The sequence below is a fragment of the Cherax quadricarinatus genome, chromosome 36 (genome assembly GCF_038502225.1).
Source record: "Cherax quadricarinatus isolate ZL_2023a chromosome 36, ASM3850222v1, whole genome shotgun sequence".
NCBI classification, from domain to species: Eukaryota; Metazoa; Arthropoda; class Malacostraca; order Decapoda; family Parastacidae; genus Cherax; species Cherax quadricarinatus.
Window position 1 is genome coordinate 33,400,767 of NC_091327.1, and position 21,969 is coordinate 33,422,735.

The 21,969-nt window shown below is 40.9% G+C and overlaps 1 protein-coding gene across 3 annotated transcripts in view; it reads right to left on the bottom strand.

Annotated features, from left to right (window-relative positions):
• Positions 1-3,418: 3,418 nt before the first annotated feature.
• Positions 3,419-21,969, bottom strand: part of Pits (Protein interacting with Ttk69 and Sin3A) — a 46,445-nt gene continuing 27,894 nt past the window's right edge. For all 3 annotated transcript variants that reach the window (XM_053780293.2, XM_053780292.2, XM_053780294.2), the window contains 3 exons: positions 13,613-13,900; positions 8,893-9,149; positions 3,419-8,401 (listed from right to left, as the gene is read on the bottom strand). In XM_053780293.2, coding sequence (XP_053636268.1) covers positions 8,246-8,401; positions 8,893-9,149; positions 13,613-13,900 — 701 coding nt within the window. In that variant the 3' untranslated portion in view covers positions 3,419-8,245. The remainder of the gene's footprint in view (positions 8,402-8,892; positions 9,150-13,612; positions 13,901-21,969) is intronic.

Below are 21,969 nucleotides of genomic sequence, written 5' to 3' on the forward strand. Positions count from 1 at the left end.
TCGAAATGCCTAGCCATGCTAGGTGTCCTAGTGGACCCCTCTGTAATTAGTATTTCATAACATGTAAACCACAAAATACCTAAAACCTGTAAACCCCGCATTGTAACCATTATAGAGAATAAATTTGAATTTAATTGAATTGAATTAGATGAAGGGGCCCTTCTCTGGTATGATGGCCCGCTCTCCCCTCCTTTCAATAGTGTGTGGTAAAGCACTTAACACTTCAGCGCTAGTGTGCTGCGATGACACTTAAGAAAACTTTTTTGCCAGATCATTTTATTTTCAGTATCACTACACTATGTGCAGTTATCGACCCCCTTTTTTCCCTGAATTAAAGCTAATTACCTTCCCCTTACCCATTTTGTGATTCATTTCATCTTTGAACCATTATAGCCAACATGGCCACTCTCAGATACATCAGTGTTTTCACGTCTTCGCAGTAACTCTTCCCGTCCTTTCTGTTCTACAACTCTTCCTTTTAACTCGCATATGAATCTGTGATTTTTTTTACATACGATTTGCAGCAAATTTCTCAGGTTAGGTAGTATATTACCCAATAAAAAAGTTGTAACATACAACGGAGGGAAAAAAATGTAAATATTAAGTGAAAGGCGATAAAATGTTTTGTGGAAACGAACAGCAGACTGACAGCCAGTGAGCGTGGCAGACATAACTGTCAGATTTTCACCGTTTAAATTACCTTCATCAGTCTCTTGTCTGTCTCTGCAACAGTGACATAATGCCTGTGATTAAGCTGACCGGCTGCTTCCTATACTTCTGCTCGATATAAGGAGAGTAAATATCAAGACTAGTTCACTGTTGTGGACCGAGATGGTCACTGATTTTTACTTTCACTGTATTATAATTATATTCATGGGGAAACTCTAAATCCGCAAGGGTCATACAGCGCCTGGTGAATGGGAGCCAATAAGGTTCGATCCAAAGAACGGGAGGGTAGCTCTATTTCCTTGAATCAAGCGCTCTACATCGGCATGAAGGTACCCCTTGAAGGATTTCATATGCACATTGAGATACAGAGCTAATCATTATATATATTTATATATATATATATATATATTTATATATATATATATATATATATATATATATATATATATATATATATATATATATTTGTATATATACTACTACTCCCTAAAGTCACTGTCCGATCAGCCGAGCTGTGGTTGGTTCGCTGGTTTGCGTGTGGCCAGCAGTAACAGCTTGGTTGATCAGGCCCTGATCCAGCAGGAGGCCTGGTAAGGACTGGGCCGCAGGGGCGTTGACCCTCAGAAAGACCTTCAGATAGGTAGACCTTCCTGTGTGTTAGTCATTTACCTTTGATACACATTTGCTGAGTTCCGATTTTTTTTTTTTTTACTCCCGGAGCCTGGCCCTGGACCAGGTTTAACTGGTGCTTGCCTGGTCAGCCCGGCTGACCTATACCTATAATAGAAAAGGACCTATACCAGTCCTTTTCTATCAGTCTCTCCCGTGGGGACATGGGATAGAATTCAATGGTTCTCTTGTTATCAGTAAAAGCAAGTCGCAAAATTCTCCGAGTTATTTTAAAGTCGTGTGATATTTATCTTTTCTTGAGTGATTGCTTTAAACTTTAGGGGCTGTTTTACCCTGTTAATATTTTGAACGTATTTACGTTTTTACTAAAAGCTCAGACAGACCTCATAGGTGTTCTGTGGGGATTACCTCAGACTGGCTACCACACAAACGCACCACTATGAGGGAACTGATAATTACTCATCTATAAAGAGAAGAAAATTAGTTGATTTTCTATCTCTGAAATCTTTCCCAGCTAAAATAGCTCGGGTCCATCACTCTCGAAAGTCTTGTAGTAGAATTATGGGGCATATTACTGATGTATACAAGTAATGAAAGCCCACCTACATGAGTAGTGCTTTTATCTTGCGATTATCTTCGGGGGATCGAGTGTTTTATCTCTCCTTGAGTCTACATGAATGTTTCACTCTGGTTGAGTTCTTTACATATGTATAAAAATAACCGGTAAGGGATTATTATTATTATTATTATTATTATTATTATTATTATAGAGGAGTGATAAACCCATAGGATTATACAGCGCATGTCGGGGGGGGGATGCAAAGTATTCAGACTCAATTCAGGGAACTGGAGCACGGATTCAATTCCCTAATAATAATAATAATAATCTTTATTTACTACAAGTACATGTACATGGTATACAGTCCTAGCTGACAACAATGACATACTACTACATAGAAAGCCACTTGTTATGCTGAGCATCCCGGGCAAATTAGGTCAGTGTCCCAGGATGCGACCCACACCAGTCGACTAACACCCAGGTACCCATTATTTACTGATGGGGAACATAGACAACAGGTGGAAAGAAACACGCCCAATGTTTCTACTTTGGCTGGGAATCGAACCCAGGCCCTTGCCGTGTGAAGCGAGAGCGTTAACCACCAGCCCACCAGAGCCCCTCACCAGCGCCAAGGAACCTCCCTTGAGGGGGGTAGGGGATCAGATAAGTATCATTAAAAGGTTTAAAAACAAGGTTATTTAGCCAAGACTTAACTAGAGGCACTGGATCAAAATTCACCAATTCGAGATTTAAGTAGGAAAGTAGTTTTATTAGTGGAACTGTAGATGTGTCAAACCGTAAAGTACTGTCAGCCAAACAAATATTTAAGGTAGATATATTCTATGGAAAGAAACATTAAAGGGAATGTTTGAGCTGCAAACTTCCAAACATGGTCCAGTAGACTTAGGGAAGACTTGGGTCTGCGCCGGGATACTCTTAAGCCTTTGACGGGTTTCCAGTTTTCTTACTCCCGCAGCCCGGCCCTGGTCCAGGCTTGTCTGGTGCTTGCCTGATCATCCAGGATTTTGCTGCTGGCGGCCCGTGACCCACATATCCATCACAGCCTAGTTGATCCAGCAAATGTTAAGTTGAATACGGTTGTCGCTTTGAATGTATGATAGGTAAGACATGCCAGCTGGCCCCTTAACACCCAAATATTATTAATATTTAATTGACAGCTATTTTTCATATTCTTGGAAAGCTCATATTATCATATACGCCTTGAAATACTCGATAATCAAGTTTCATCTGAGGAAAAGTGTAGCTTCAGTCCCTTGGATGAAGAGCCCATGCCAGCATCAAGGCACCCCTCTCCATAGGGCTATCTTCACAAAAAGCCTAAACGCACTTGACCTTTTTTGCTCTTGTATCTAGTATATTTGCTTCACATTTTGTTACATTTACACTTTATGTGAAGATTTTTTTTTTTTTTTGCATGTATCTTCATATGAATTTTGTTGCCGCTTAATATTAATATAATTGCCATAAGAAGTGATCACGAGTACCCGTGTCTTGCAGGACTTTGCCGAGTCGTTGTGAGGGTCGTAATGAAAGCACCACTGAGGTTGTCAATAGTTTATTACTGCGTTGCTGCACTGTTGCTTGCACCAGGTTATGGCACACACTTCTCACCACGTGGTTGTGACCGGATTTATACAAAGGAGAAAATAACACTGATCATAACAGCAGTGATAATGGTTGCGGCAGGTAATATAATTTAATATAATTATACTATGCATGTGTTCACTGTACACCCTTTACAATAATAAGAGACCAACAACATCCATATGAACAGGTATTAAAAGTCGCCCAATGGCAACAATTTGTATATATATCTTAAAAGCAGGTACATCAAACCATACATAAACCAATATGTATGATGCCATATATTAACGGGCAGCCTAGATTACTGTACAGCTTATGTCGATGGGACTGGGCGTCTCCGGCAAACCAGAGGCCCGTTCTTTCTCCATTGTCTATGACGTCACAGCTCCCTCCCGCTCTTTAGGTCTTGAGGTTTGAGGATTTAAGAGGCCGGTAGGAGCTGCTGCATGGGTTCTGAGTGAAACAAAACTCTGGAGAGCTGCCTGATATGGGATTAGGTTGGCAGGCCTTGGGCCACAATGCAGCTTATCCTGGGGGGGATGACAGCACAGTTAAGTGCCTTTCGGCCCTCAGGGATGCTGATATGCCCTAAAGAAATAATTTTCTTTTCAGGCTTGTCAACATCATAACTGAATCAACAGATCACAAATAAAGTCTTGCCCAATGTAAGTCAGCTTCTACAGGCCACATTCCTCGTTTTTCCTAAGTGCAAAATGTTGAGTTTGAAGATTTAGCTAAGTTACACAAGCCATATTTATATTCATCATGTGTGTGGTGTACACCACAAGCCCGAGTGGTCACAAACTGGGTCCAATAGGTTATAATTCATGTTTATAACGTGACCAACAGGCTCTTCACTTACACAACCTCGACCCAAGAACTGGATACTAAAGAAACCATCAACACTGGTCCAAAACTTACCAATCATTTTCTCTCAACTGGACGCCAACTCATAAACAAAGCAGGGCATTTGTGCCATTTCAATAAGTAATGGACAATATATATATATTTTTTTTTATGCCAGAAGGTCTTATCAGGTGAATCCTTTGCAACCCTCCCGGTGGTCATTTATTTTACAAAGCCCTTCTACAAAAATACGTCAAGAGCTACTTCATTTGTACCTTGGAAAGAGTAGTTAAAGTAGTAACACCAGGAGCATTAATACTTACAACAAAATGCCGTTAGGCAACATAGAAAACAAGAACGAAAGAATAGCCAATGATTCTGGCACCGGACCACTGCAGAGAGTGATGGGTCACAGTGACGCTCTCCTCACCAGGGCCCAATGATTCTGGCACTGTGCCACAGCGGGGAGTGATGGTTCACATCGACGCTCTCATGACCAAGACGAGCAACAAGTAGCTGGCCTTTCCCGCTTAAAACAAAAACAAAATATAAAAATTCATATCTGGCAAAGACTCCCAGAGGAGTACAGCCACGGCCTTGCCGGGGCGTTACACTGTGCCGGAATCATCACACTGACAGAAGCGCAGGGCATTGATGAATAGAAGCAAGAGAAAATGAAGCATAGTTATGCAGATGATGGCAAATAGCCAGAGACTGAAGAGAAATGGCTCAACAGCTAGATAAGTGACGATGAGTGAAATTAAAGAGTATGAGTGGCACCTGTAAACTAGCTGAACATCATAGGGCATGGATAAGCAGCTTTGAGGACACTGTAAAGCAGTGTAAAAACATTGCGGAGTAGCATAGGACACCGAGCCAGCAGTGTTTCTCCAAGGGTTGGTTTTGTTTACCACTGTATATTATGGGAATGATGAAAAAAGAGTACTGGACGCTAACGGGCGCGGGCAAGGAAGAGTGCTGCTACCTGGACGGCAAAACCTCCTAACCAAGGCAGTGAGAAAAAAATCGAGTAGCTAGCCCCCGAAACAGTAACACTACTTATCACTGGGAATGTGCCGTAAACATACCAAGGCATTCAAGATTGCATAAGAAACAACTGTTTTAACATTTCTAAGAAATCTTACGTATGGAACTCTTTAGTTAAATGTTAATACAAGAAGCCCCAGGCAGCTACTCGTCCAACTGGATAATATTCTGAGGTAGACCCCTCTTGCCCCCTCCCTCCCACCCCCAGCAGTAGCAGCACTCCCCCTCCCTTTGGAGCTCGTAGGGAAAGGGGCTGGGAGACCCCACGCTAGAACTCGGGCTTGGGCTTTCTGGCAGCAACTTCTCCATTACGAACACTAAACACCCACCCTCACAATACAAAGCCATGCAGCACTTTATCACACACACGCACACACACACACACACACACACACACACACACACACACACACACACACACACACAAAACGGAGATAAGCTACCATGAACAAAGTACAAATTTGTGTAACTCGAGTTCAATATTTAGTCACACTCCAAAATCACAGTGAACTTCTCTCGGATGTTATCAGGCATATGACTGACTTTGTATACTAGATATTATCTAAATATGAATCCAGACACAATAGTCTTATTAGTGTCATTCCAGACTACCACAGATAATCGTAGCAGTGCTAACTCAAGACTTCCCACAAAACTTCCTGCAATGCATACATAACATTCAGATTATCCACATGTCAGTCTGCATGTCAAAACACTCAAAATTCGCACTGTCTACATGTCAGGCTAACTACCCACATATTAATGCCCAAATTTCCGTCATCCTAATTACATATCAGTCACACTATATCTCAATTTACCCATATTTCAATCAGACTTCTCATATATTAGACAACTACCTACATGTTAATTCTGCGACCCGGTCCCAGACCAGGCCTTCTGACTGATGGACTGATTAATCATGCTTTTGATACTAGCATCACTAGACCAAAAATAATCTCAAAACAGGAGTATATATGTTCTAGCTTGTGGTACCGCAGAAAGGCATGCTTGGGCCTAAGTTATTTATTGCAGCTTTGCCACAACACTAAAAAATTCAAACATAAAAATGAAGCCATAGAGGTCGCGAATGACATTGGTGCCGCGAGCGAATACACCAAACACAACACTGCGGTACTCTGAGAGGCAGCCGAGACTGTGACCAAGGCATAGCCTAAACAGAGATGTTCGTCTAACATAATACAATGTAAGCAACGCGATGAGGTTGCTAGCCAGCCCATTTATAGCTTAGTCCAACGAGAGGTCGAGCCCAGCGTGAAGGAATCAGCATATGGAGACACAGACACACACACTTATAACTGCTATCTTCTAAAACTGGCAGGGAGGAATATATATATATATATATATATATATATATATATATATATATATATATATATATATATATATATATATATATATATATATATATATATATATATATATATAACTGAAAACTTGACAATGATGTGCTGTTATTCTCTCGGGTTGTCGCATACAAGAAGAAAGTTGATTTGCATGTTAATTGCTGTTGATTTTGGTTTTAAACAATTGCCGGTGTTAGTCTGGTGGAGAAGATCTGACAGATTCCGGTAGAGAGAATATTTGGAACATTTATAAATCTACAAAAGCGAGTACGGAGTTCCAAATTGTGATACTGTACCAAAATTACCCAGTATCATAAATGACTAGTAGGCTAAGTGTGTTATCACATTACACTAAAGTAATATATTCCTATCAATCAATATACAAGGTAAGCCTTTGGTCATTGCGAACGTCACACGGTCTTGGAGCAGTGTTTGGGAGAATGTGTGTGTGTGTGTGTGTGTGTGTGTGTGTGTGTGTGTGTGTGTGTGTGTGCGTGCATGTTAAATGTTTGTGCATGTGTGTAGGTACATCTGTGTGGGGGGTTCGCACATGTGCTGGTTTGTGTGCATATGTATGTGCATGTGTATTTATGCACATGTGAGTTGTGTTTGCTGATTGTACACATATGTACAGCCTAAGAGATTACAATAACAATTCTGCTCGACTCTGAAGGTAAAACTTGTGAAGAAATCAGCACAAGAATATGGACCGAAAGTGGGACGACATCTTTAAAAGTCGACAACAGCTTGAGGTCAATGTCAGCTTGGTGTCGACGATATCTGACAGCTTGGGCTGACAACAGAGCCTGAGGTCAATATCCTGACAACAATAAGGATATCATGAGACTGACGGCAACTTAAGCCAACGACAGTGTGAGGTCGAGCTGCTCACAAGAGGCAGTCACTGATGACACAGGACGACACTAAGTTTTCCCAGTCTCCCTGGGACGACTCTTTTTGCGCCACTCTGCACCCAAGGTTATCTCAGCCTCAGAGCTCTCCTGCAAACAAAATTCCACATGTTTTGATAACCTATACAGCAGGTAATCCTTGATTTGTGATGATCATATTCACTTGAGTTGTCCCACAGTCCTGCCACGACTGATCAACAAATTACTCACGGCAGTCATCACTCCTTATGAAGGCAGGAAATTTGGTCACTTCCAGAGAAGTAAACCAATTCACTGACACACTGAATGTCTGCATAAATGTCTAACAGTCACTAATGTAGACGACTCCCTGGACTAGCTGACTCTGCCTTCTCACCCTAGTCACCTCCCAGATGGCGACTCACAACACAACTGGTAGTGTGGCTTCGAGACGCCGTTGGGGGCCCCGGCCGCTGCCACCACCACCACTAGCAGGCAGAGTCCACAGCAAGGACCGGATCCAGCACCATATGGACACGCTAGTACAGCGTCACCACGCCGAACACGCAGATTGCGGTCGACGCCGACAAAAGTCACCAGCTAAGCATCGCTGGTAACCTTGTAACTAAAACCAGAGGAACCTTGCGCGACACAGCCTATGTGTCGCGTTCCTTCTTGGTCTTGACTTCATCCTGGGAGTGTTGGGGCAGGATGTTTGCGGTGCCGAGGATGGTGGCTATCTCACCCTGCATAAAGGCCCACGGCACCGACGACCCGGCCAAGGGACACCGCTCACCGCTAGGGCAGTACACCTGAGAAACAAGACAACTCGTTTACAAGCAAAACTTAATATAAGTCTTGAATGAAAATAATATGCTACTGATATGTACAAAAAGAGGCATGACATTAGTCAAGTATATTAGTGCATCTGTTACTGAAAAATATATAACATGAAATATGCTAAGCAGTATTGAAATACGTAGTCTTGTAGAGCAGTGACTGACTATGGGCTTATGCAATACGTATTTTTATTAGTATAATAATAATAGGTTACTGGTAAATAAGTTATAATGAAAACTTGGCAGTGAGCTGGATAACACTGGCCAAACAAGAGACTTTCAAAGCAAACATGAAAGATGGAGAGGAGGGAGAGCTAAAGAAAACACTAGGCATGGACCTTCTTTCAAGGACTTGAGCCAAGGAATCTGAGCTACCCTCCCTTTCCTTGGATCAAATAAAATTACCTCGCATTCATCAGGCACCCTATGACTACATAAAATAATAACAGGGAAGGAAAAAATACCTCGGTGCCAGCGCCCTGTCGCTTGATGGAATCTCTGGAACAGGGGAAGCAGAACTTGTGGTGAAGGACGGAGGGGCACTGCACGAAATGCGTGTCCTCCAGCCTCTCGGTACATATCGTGCACTTGAGGTTGTTGCTGGGTTGCGGGGCGTCGCTGCCACTACTGCCAGTGCTCGCTCCTCCTCCCTGTGCCCCGGGGCTGCTGTCCCCGCTTGAGTCTCCATGCCTCCCGCCAGAAGATCTCCTCCTGGGTTCTCCTGAAACGGCAACAAATACTTTTATTAAAAAAAAAAAAAAAACCCTACTGTTGATGTTATGTTCCATTGCTGTCACACTACGATATTTTATATGCTCAACTACATGTTATATATATATATATATATATATATATATATATATATATATATATATATATATATATATATATATATATAATTTTTTTTTTTTTTCAACAAGTTGGTCGTCTCCCACCGAGGCAGGGTGACCCAAAAAAGAAAGAAAATCCCCAAAGAGAAAATACTTTCATCATTCAACACTTTCACCACACTCACACATTATCACTGCTTTTGCAGAGGTGCTCAGAATACAACAGTTTAGAAGCATATACGTATAAAGATACACAACATATCCCTCCAAACTGCCAATATCCCAAACCCCTCCTTTAGAGTGCAGGCATTGTACTTCCCATTTCCAGGACTCAAGTCCGACTATAAGAAAATAACCGGTTTCCCTGAATCCCTTCACTAAATATTACCCTGCTCACACTCCAACAGATCGTCAGGTTCCAAGTATCATTCGTCTCCATTCACTCCTATCTAACACGCTCATGCACGCTTGCTGGAAGTCCAAGCCCCTCGCCCACAAAACCTCCTTTACCCCCTCTTTCCAACCCTTTCTAGGACGACCCCTACCCCTCTTTCCTTCCCCTATAGATTTATATGCTTTCCATGTCATTCTACTTTGATCCATTCTCTCTAAATGACCAAACCACCTCAACAACCCCTCTTCTGCCCTCTGACTAATGCTTTTATTAACTCCACACCTTCTCCTAATTTCCACACTCCGAATTTTCTGCATAATATTTACACCACACATTGCCCTTAGACAGGACATCTCCACTGCCTCCAACCGTCTCCTCGCTGCTGCATTTACCACCCAAGCTTCACATCCATATAAGAGTGTTGGTACTACTATACTTTCATACATTCCCTTTTTTGCCTCCATAGATAACGTTTTTTGACTCCACATATACCTCAACGCACCACTCACCTTTTTTCCCTCATCAATTCTATGATTAACCTCATCCTTCATAAATCCATCCGCCGACACGTCAACTCCCAAGTATCTGAAAACATTCACTTCTTCCATACTCCTCCTCCCCAATTTGATATCCAATTTTTCTTTATCTAAATCATTTGATACCCTCATCACCTTACTCTTTTCAATGTTCACTTTCAACTTTCTACCTTTACACACATTCTCAAACTCATCCACTAACCTTTGCAATTTTTCTTTAGAATCTCCCATAAGCACAGTATCATCAGCAAAAAGTAACTGTGTCAATTCCCATTTTGAATTTGATTCCCCATAATTTAATCCCACCCCTCTCCCGAACACCCTAGCATTTACTTCTTTTACAACCCCATCTATAAATATATTAAACAACCATGGTGACATTACACATCCCTGTCTAAGACCTACTTTTACCGGGAAATATTCTCCCTCTCTTCTACACACCCTAACCTGAGCCTCACTATCCTCATAAAAGCTCTTTACAGCATTTAGTAACTTACCACCTATTCCATAAACTTGCAACATCTGCCACATTGCTCCTCTATCCACTCTATCATATGCCTTTTCTAAATCCATAAATGCAATAAAAACTTCCCTACCTTTATCTAAATACTGTTCACATATATGCTTCAATGTAAACACTTGATCTACACATCCCCTACCCACTCTGAAGCCTCCCTGCTCATCCGCAATCCTACATTCTGTCTTACCTCTAATTCTTTCAATTATAACTCTACCGTATACTTTTCCTGGTATACTCAGTAAACTTATTCCTCTATAATTTTTACAATCTCTTTTGTCCCCTTTCCCTTTATATAAAGGGACTATACATGCTCTCCGCCAATCCCTAGGTACCTTCCCCTCTTTCATACATTTATATATAATATATATATATATATATATATATATATATATATATATATATATATATATATATATATATATAATTACTACTTTTTTAACTAGTGTTCAACATGCAGCGGCTATGTCTGGCAGCATCACACAAAGACATATGAAATAATTGGATCTGCTTTATTATTCGAGATATTTAGGTAAAACCCATCCATAGTAACACTGTCATAAACAAAAGTGTGTTTTCGTTAAGACCTTTTTTAAATACTGTCGGACTATCCTTTACTATTGTTGAAAATCGTGAAAAAAACGACAAGTATGAAGTTTCATAGTGATCGGAGTATACATCGGTGTTATATCAGTTTACAATGGTTATTACTCAAATGTACACTCTTCGTATGCCTGGCACCGCAGTACAACAGTGGGAACAGTATTTGGTCAGTGTTCTAATATCAGAGTATTGGCAGCTGTCGTTTTGTTTTGTTTTTTGTTGGCAATAAATCAAGCTCTAATTCGTCACAGATTTCTGACACTTTTACCATTACGTTCAAGTTATGTATCAGTAGTATGATTGAAGGAAGGACTATCACTCACTAGCATATGTCAGTTTCTCTCATCAGCGAACTAACATTGTTACACAAATAACCCGCACATAGGAGAGAGAAGCTTATGGCGACTTTTCGGTCCTAATGAACCATTTACATTTATAAATGGTCCAAGTCGGACAGAAACGTCTTCATAAGCTTCTCTCTCCCATGTGCGGGTTATTTGTGTATTGTTTGAGTTGCGGTATTGTGCCTTATTTTCTAACATTGTTCATTGATGGGGAGAAATTACCTTGGTAAGGCGAGGCACTTTAGCGGTTCTTCCTACATAACGTCGAGAAGCACACTATATTTGTCGCCGCGAAACTCTTCTTGACAGAAGCAAATAAATTCTGGGTCATATGTAGCATCCTTCTCCCCTTCCCCCACCCTTCAAAAGAAATAAACAAGGTTTAAAACCTTTTCGACGTATGTGAAGTTAGTAATCGAAGGTAGAACTCTTTTCTGAAGTGTTGGAAGACTGCACTGCTGAAGAAAACGCCCTCAACATGATCATCGTTGAGGAGGAGAAACCATTACTTCTGATGCAGAGGCGCTGTAGCGTGCGAAAGGAAGGTGCACGAGCACTGCCTGGGTCGATAAAAAGACGCGCGCAAGGAATGAACCCAAAAGGGGCAAAAAGATGGAGGCTGAAAAGGCTAATCGCAGAAAGGAAATCTCAAATAGTATCACGGTATCACTAACATTTGAGCGCTAGTCCTCTTCCAGTACTAGCGACCAATGCGACCTGGAAGTCATTCAAGAATCAGGGCCGATCACCGCTGGTGAAGTCGATCCAACACCAAGAACATCCAAACAAAGGAAGATATTAAACATGTCATTCCAGAGTTACTGTCGGCATTGGATCGCACCAAGACAACTGACCTCCACCCTTCCTGCATCATGTCATAAGCGGAATAAATCTTGTTCATTACCGAGAGAAGATTGTATCTGCAAAGATTTAAGAATATTTTGCTCCTAACACGTTTCTTATTGTGTACTGGGATAGCAAGTTGCTTTCCAACTCATCGTTCAGGGAAAAGTGGACTGGCTTCCTGTCCCTATCTCCGAGGAAAACGCATCGAAGCTACTTGGCATCCCAGTGCTATCTTCAAGGAAAAGAGTAAAGCTGGCAACAGCTGTCCAGTGTCTACAGGAATGTGAGGGAAGGGAGGTGGATTATAGATAGCGCAAAGGATGTTCGTCACAAGATAGGGGTAAAAGAATGAATGCTGCTTTTTTCTGCAGCAGAAACTCGACAGATGCATTCTCCACTTCGTCTATAGTCACCACAGGATGGAATTTGTGGCAGGAAAAGTATTTATATAGTGTCTCGGCACTTCAGGAATAAATATAACCTAATCTTAAGACACCAATGGTTGAGGAGCGCCAGCAAGTGTCTCCAGGCCCTAGGTAGTCTACACTGGCCTCAAAGAGTCATTACCAGGAAACAATGAGTGAGATATAAGCCCCCACGAAAATTCTCCAGAGATGAGCTAACAGTCATTATGAGTTGAATTTACAATGACCATGTGATAACTAAATGTGCATTGATCTGGAAGTCCTTTATATATATATATATATATATATATATATATATATATATATATATATATATATATATATATATATATATATATATATATATATATATATAATAGCATTTTCTTAATGTCAACAATTTTAATGATTGTATCACACTATTTCGAATGATAATTTTTCTGACATATTTCGATACTGTGAATACTGTACCACGTAAATCCAAGTATATCTATATGTTCCCAACCATCAATCTTGCTTTTAGTGCCAAGACGTAACAAGTACACTTTAAGTTCAAGTGAGAATACGACAACCATTTATGCGTATACCCCGGGAACACACAGGAGGCACAGCTCTGGCTAAGCTTTATTCACAAATACACTTTTGAAGTGTATTTGTGACGTCAGACGTATGTGTGTAGATGCGAGTGTGCGCGTGAGCTTCAGACGTACCTGAAGAAGGGGACAACTGTGACGAGTTCCTGGATGCTGAGCGCTGCTGGGGGGAGGCAGAGGCATGGCTGTGTGGGGAACCCGGTGGCAGGTTGTCTGTCACACTCTGGAGGGCCGCCATCGGCGAGGGCCCGTTGGTGGAGGAGTTGGGACCCTCGGGGGAGGTGGTTCGGGGGCCGCCGGGCCCCTGCGACGACCCCTGTTGGCTCTGGCTGTTTGCTTGTGCTTGCTGCTGCGCCGCCGCTGCCGCTACCACAGCAGCTGCACTCACAGGCAGCCCTGGGTAACCTGTTCAACACAACACTTTAGTTAATGTTGCCTCTCCACACGAATATTCTGAATACAGAAAAAGAACTTACACAAATACCTTAAAAACTATACATAATAATTCACATTTTTATGAAGTTCACCTGTAGTGCACATTATGGGGACCCACAGCCCCGGAGAAATGTATAAAATAGCTTCTAGGAAAAACTATCTATTTCAGAATGATAAAGTATAATTTCCCCTCTCTGTGTTCTGCTGCAGGATAGCAATCAAGGTCCATTAAAAACTATTTACGTGGCAATAACTACAGTAGTGGGTGGATAAGGCTCTAGACCTCACCTGAAACCCGAGTTAGGTGAATAGTAGAAGCAAAGGTGTAAGGAAATTTGCCACCGAAACATAGGGGGTAAATTTCCTGTTGTCCTTGCTCATCAAGCTGTATAAAAATAAAGGCAGTTGTAGGTTAGCCGGTTGATGTGCGTCTCATCTGATGAAAGGTGTCTGCAAAATGCCTATAAATATAAGAAACCTGCAGATCTGCTGCAATTGTTTGTGTTGGGTGAAAGATATCAGCGATATGCGTTATATTTATTGGCATTAAGCTCTACAACCACCACCACCATAAGTAGCACTACAACCACTACCACCACAAGTAGCACTACAACCACCACCACCACAAGTAGCACTACTACCACCACCACCACAAGTAGCACTACTACCACCACCACCACAAGTAGCACTATAACCATCACCACAAGTAGCATTATAACCGCCACCATTACAACTAAACTACAACCACCACCACCACCCTGCCACCGCTACAAGAAACACTAATCACCACTGCACCTACCACAACTATGACTACAACCATGACAACACTACAGTCACCACCATTACATTCACCACAGCACTACAAACACCACCACAACTAACTACTAACACTACAACCACGATCTCAACTACTTTTCATACCCCAAAATAGTAAAGAAGAGTGCATGTTATCATCACTTAAGATGAGCTCAAGTTTAATATGTAGTAAAAGCAATCTTGTTGCCAGTCATGACACTTTCCTAATGTATAAAAAATCAGTGTAAGATGACTTGAAATAAGTTAAGCTTATTCAGAATAAACTCTCAAGGTTCATTGATGTCGGTGAGGGACTCTTGATATGTACTCAGTTTCACTGGATCGAGCTTATACGCCTTCCATTCTCCCAGGCGCAGTATGACCCACAGAAGTGTGACGCTCTCGCAGCTAGAGTAGGAAAACTCTCGAAAGCCTTCAAATGTATAAAACGCACTAATATATGTTAATGACTGAGGGAACTCGCAAGAATGTAAGGATAAGTATATGTACTGTAAGAAATGTGCAAAATGGAGAAAATAAAGGTAAATGTACTATGCATGTAAGTAGACGAAAGTAAAATTTATTTTCTACCTTACGTGTCTATGAGACAAAAAAAAATTACAGCCTCATGCAAAAGTACAAAGCCTACATAAACCAAGGAGCACACGCAACATTAAACCAACAGTGCCACCACTGAAGCACTTCATCAGGGTGTTTCATCTGATGGGAAATGTGTGTGCCACACCTGTCAGGTGAATGACCGAGGAGGTGGCAGGTACACGCGTCTAGGTAGTACTACGTGAGCAAGGTGAAACTGTAGGAGAATGGAGCGGCCAGTAAGGAGTTACTACGTCACATGTATTGACTTATTGTGTATTACCTTAACTTGGTCGCTCCACCACCACCGCCACTGCTATCACCAGTACCACTACCACTTACGTTCACTGAATCAGTCGACAACCACTATCACCACCAAAATTTCCACCATTGTTGTCTTAACTGGGGCATTCTTCAGCAATCACCACTATCGCCACCACGCACTACCTTAACTCAAGCTCCCACCTCCACCTGATAGCGTTTCTTTCTCCTGAAAGCATCTTGAGCATATCCAGGAGAGTATATACAATAACAAAAACAGTATACAAGAACGGTGAGAGCCCAGCCAATAGCCTCTATGCCATGACACGAAACGCAAGAAGGTTTTTGGTTGTACATCTCTCAGAAAAGGAGAGCTGAACCTACACTCGTGAATGGTATATAATGATGTAGGATAAATTAATATGTCACAATATCAACTTATGTCAGTTTACAGAGAAGACGTTTCATGTATACTTTTGAATTTTTGGAAGTTTTCTACTTCCGAAGCCCAGCCTTGGACCTGGCGAAAGGTTCTCTGTAAAATGTCATAAGCCGCATATTGTGTCTTATTAACACATTTGTCGGTTTATTCTACCACTGACATCAGAGGTAAGATATTATTGAGATGTACAAATAAAAGACAGGAATAAAGAGGTTGCTGAAGGTATAAACAAGACAGTATTTGAAATAATGGATTCAAATTAAGTAAAAGGTGTAAAAAGATAATTAGTAGAGGTTTGTCAATTGTTATAGATGAGTGGAACAAACTACCAATTAGTGTCAGTGAAGTCAAGGGTGGACTCCCGTCTATTACGGGTCAGTAAGACTTGCAGCGTTCATGTGTAAGACGAGGTTCAATAGTATACATCCACTATGCACATACTAATAACAGGATACTAATAATAGGATGCAAGAATCATCATGATGGTAGTCCGTGTAAATAAAATATGCGTAAAAGCTTGCGGAGCAACGTCAGCGTGATGCTGTCACATTGAACTGACAACAGCAGTACCAGAGCAGAAACAAAACCCTGCGTCCTGGTACAAAAATATCATTTTTTTTCCACTTAAACAACATGGGATAATACAGTTAACTCTGTTGAAGATTGAGACACTTATGCAACATATGGAAATCTTAAGTGTCTCAATCTTCAACTTGTCGGTTTTCAAAACCATTTACCACAGTTAATTCTCCACCTACAGTAAATAGGAATCCACACACGAGTGTCGTCTCACCGCAGCGAATAACGAAAAAAAAATATATATAGTGTTCCTAATGTTAAAACCCATTGAAAATGTCACCATTATGTTCTTAGATACGGCTCATGTCATTTTTATAATTACATTAAATAAAATGGTTCGCCATACTAATTAAGAGAAGATGGAATTGTTTCTCGTGTGTGTGTTTCTGGAACAAGTCAGGGAGGTATGCGACTTATTTCACTAAAAATAAAATTATAAATCAAAGCCATTTCATAGATTCGTTGACGAAGTGTTGCTATGGTTATAGGACACTGGAAAATATTTGTGCTAAAATGAAGGTGTATGGTTACTGAGGACATTCAGTTTAAACAATTCAAGTTTTTCTTTTTCTTTTCCTTGTGTCCAGACTTATGGGACACCCTGTATGAAGACAAAGCAAGTATTTGAATACGCGGCAACTCCGTTATGTCTGTCTGGGCAGGAAGAGGGATACCCCGAGATGCAGTCTTGGATGACTCAAAGTTGCTGTAGCAACAACACCCACACTGGTTCAACATATTACCAACCAGCGCTGAGCCGACAGACTGAGCTAAGGAGCTGGAACAAGGAATACCAGCAGAGACAGTGGTAATCTTGTTCAGATCATATATAGTACGGTTGGTTGATTTTTTCTGGTTAGTAACCTCGGATGGTTCTTAGACCTGGATAACTTAGTTTAGCTGACTTTCTGTGCTCCTCTTTCCCATGATACAACTGATTAATGTTAACTCCTAGGTATATATATTTATTGTAAGAACAGAGGCAGCGTGTGTAGTCTTGCCTTTTCCATATGGTAAAAACTACCAACAAAATTTTGAATAAAAGAACCATATAAAGGGAAATACATTAGTGTGGAGAAAATTTCAGTGAGGTGTTGCTGAAACTGACCGCGTAACAAACGTTTGGTTTCCAACTAATTTGCTGACAAAAATATAAGTATTCACTCGGCACTTTGAGATATCCTTCCAGGTTATAGATCTTAGGATATTTGGTTATTTTATCAGCTTGTTGGGCTTCTATCGTGGAGGATTAACAACGGCGGGACAAACAGAAGATACAGTTACAGTTCTCTGAAGCTCTAACGCACGCGCTATAGAGTTGGAAAACGAATGCTTTGATAACGAATACCTTATCGATCTCGACAACCTGACTATTCTTGACATAGGCTACGTAGATGTCCTTACAGTAAAAGAACTCAATCACTAGACACTCCCTGTGCGCGAAGAACATCGAAACAAATGCTACAAGTGCTCTAAGGAGATGTACATATACGAGAAGGTTAAAACAGTAGATCCAAGCAGTCCTGGCACACCCGCTGTTGCTGATGATTATGACTGCATTTGCATGAGGCGCTAAATGTGTAGGTCATTTAGGGCAAGGAGTGGTTAAGCTCGATCCTTCGTCGACCAGCTTAGTCCTTTTACCAGTTGTTGAGCCAGTTGATAATCAGTTGTCATGAGTGAACATTGAAGATTATAAGAAAAAAAACTGCAGCAAGCCTAATGGCCAATACTAGGCAGGTTCTTCTCAAACGCAGACCCTTCAACAAAATTATTTGCCCAACTTATTTTCAGTGCTTTTCAATGAATAATTATCAATAAAATCAAAGCTAGTGCTAAACCCCGCAAAGGTTTTCAAGGAATAAGCTTTGATAACTCGACCAACTCATGATGTACAAGTCCCACTGAAATCCAACCCCTGTCATTCATGTATTTAATTAACCTCTATTTGAAGCTACTCAAGATTTTAGCTTTAGTGATACTGAGTTGTTTCGGATAATGCGCAAAGAAGTCGAAAACCTTCGTTGTCACCACATGATGCTTCACTCTGTGGTTTATAATCATTATTATCTTTGAAGATGCATCTCTTCTATGAGGGCAATGATGATAGTAAAAGAAGTTACTCTCTTCTTCATTCGATTGTACCTGATTATCTGCCACTTCCCATGTGCTGTGACTAAACACACATGTGAATCCTACGGGTTTAGCGCTTCCAAATGAATATAATTATTAAATAAAAGACCTGATGAACGAACCTACACACCCTAGAGAAAAATATCAGGACCATTCATTTCACTGATACTTCTGAGAAAAAGTATCAGCAAAAATACACTATCAGTTACTAACCAGCTACCATTAATATTGCACTACCACTGACTCTGGTGACGGAGGAGGAACGGTATTAGTTACCCGAGGAAAGGCTGACACAAGCTTCGTGACCTGTGTGAAAGGTCCTCCCATACGAGGGTGTTGTGATGTCATCCTTTCCTATCTCCCCTCTCCTCACTCCTTCCACCCACACAAGCACTATCGAGAGATCAAAGTGATTAAGCATGTGCTGGCCCCGCAGCAATCTTTCTTCTGGTTTGATGTACGTAAAGAGAGAAACTGACAGATGTTGACGTTGACACACATCTTCCTTACCACTCAATGTCACAGCACAAACCCCGCCGAGGATCATGCAGATGCCAGAAGACATCAAACACATTATAAACTTGAAAGAGAAACAAACGCCACCGAGCTAACGAGAAAGGCGGCAGTCACAGAGCACTCACGTAAACACAATAATTTTAAGACAGTAACACGAGCTAACAAGACTAGTTGGATTTAAACATATACAAGAATAGGAGGAACTACAAACAGCCCAGTGAACCAGAATTTATTAATATATGTTCCAAATCATACATTCCAATTTGAAGCTTTGTTTCAACTTTCAAGCTCTATTTTGAATGTATAATTGTAGAACTCTCTTAATATTCCCGGTATTAGCTTTTCACCTACTTGTACATTTAAATCGTATTGCCTTTTATAATGGTTTTCAAGAAAAAAAGTAACTTTAGCTTTCAAAATCACTTTTCCTGGATGTTTTCTGATGTTCTGGAACAATTTATTCATCCTTCTCTGTATATTTTCGCCAAGTTGTACATTACATCTTATTGAAGCTAGCAGGCTCAGTGGCTAACACGACGGTCTGGAGTTTTGAGACTCTGACCGCGGGTTCAAACCCCACTCGTGGTATGGTTTGTTTGCAATCGTGTCATTACGATTTCGTGAGTCATACACCATTCTCTTTCGTAAGTTTTTCCTTATAAATCAGAGTTCTTATCTGCCTTGTCACAGACATTAATACACTGCAGTCACTGCTACTAGCCGTTACAATCATTCATAAATCACTCTGACAATAGGATTTACTGATATTTAAATATAGTGTGTAATAAGGACCAATTTCTTTCCGAAGCTTATTTTTTAAATATTTCCAGCCACAAAGGGCTAAGTTTTGGGAAAGAAAGATAATATAAGATGGAGTGACGGAGTGAATGATGGTGAGTTTTTCTTTTTCGGGCAACCCTACCTTGGTGGGAAACGGCCGGTGTGTTAAGAAGTACAAGAACGTAAGAAGGAACACTGCATCAGGCCTACTGGCCCATGCGAGGCAGCAGTAACAGCCTAGTTGATCAGGCCCTGATCCATCGGGAGGCCTGGTCATGGACCGGGCCGCGGGGGCGTTGATCCCCGGAATAACCTCCAGGTAACCTACCGGCTTAAGCCACTGACCCAAGCTTGTCAGGTCCAGGTCACATCCACTCATGTATTTATCTAACCTATTTTTATAATTACAAAATGCTTTAGCTGCGTCAGCTAATTAATTTTTCCTTTGTGAACAATCATTTCAAATCTGTTTTCACAGACGAATGACTGTTCTGAAAATATATAAGTGAAGAGGACCTAAAGAAAATTAATTCTGCTGACCCATAGTTACTATAACATAGTTCTCAAATAAATAGATTAAAAGTGAGCAAAACTTGTAGAATACAGATAACTAAGTAAAGCATCATCTAATATCTCGAATAATTATCAAAAATTGACGTAATAAATATTCAAACAGCTCCAAAATAAAATGAAATATCACAGTCACTAGCGATATGGTTATCAGATAGACCGACTGAAGCAAAATAAATCCCCGGGCCCTGATGAATTTTTTTTCTTGAGTGTAATATGGAACCTTGTGAACCATTAACTAACATTTTTAATACATATATCTCTTCAAACAGGTGTAGTGCCTGATATGTGGAAGAGGGCCAAAGTAATTCCTATTTTTAAATCAGGGGACAAGTCGTTACCGTCAAATTACCCCCCAATAAGCCTGACCTCAATTGTAGGCAAATTACTAGAGTCAATTATAGCTGATATTATAAGAAGTCATCTTGATAAGCATAATTCGATTAATGATACTCAGCGTGGATTCACGAGGGGCCGTTCCTGCCTAACTAATTTACTAACTTTCTTCAGTAAAGCTTTTGAGGCTGTTGATCACGATAAAGAATTTGATATTGTTTATTTGGATTTTAGTAAGGCTTTTGATAGAGTACTGTACCAGAGACTGTTGAAGAAAGTGACAGCCCATGGCACTGAGGGGAAAAGTGCTGTCATGGATCGAGTCATGGCTCACCAACAGGAAGCAGTGCGTGCCTAAATGGGGTAAAATCTGAGTGGGGATCTGTAACAAGTGACGTTCCACAGGGATCGGTATTAGGCCCATTGTTGTTTATAATATACATCAATGACCTTGACGAGGGAATTACTAGTGATATGAGCAAATTCGCTGATGACACAAAGATAAGCAGGATAATCGATTCAGACCTAGATGTCACGAAACTTCAGGAGGATTTAGACAAACTCAATTTGTGGTTAGAAAAGTAGCAGATGCAGTTCAATGTAGATAAACGCAAAGTTCTGAAGCTCGGGAATGTTTATAACCCTAGCACCTACCAGCTTAATAATGTAGAACTTAGCCATACAGAATGCGAAAAGGACTTGGGGGGGTTATGGTAAGCAGCAACTTTAAACCAAGTCAGCAATGCCTATGCGTACGTACTAAGGCAAATAGATTACCGGGATTTATATGAAGAAGTGTAAGAAACAGAAGTCGAGCGGTTATATTACAGCTTTATAAATGAAAAATTAGACAAATGTGCAACATCTGGGGATCTTTATTGTAGACGTTTCGCCATCCAATGGCTTTATCACTACAAATTCAAGGACATGACTGGAAGACAGAAGAACTATACACAACAGATGAGGTAATCAGTCCCTCAGCCTTGGAGATGGTGTGCAGAACACCGGAGTCGTGAAGATACTGGAGCAA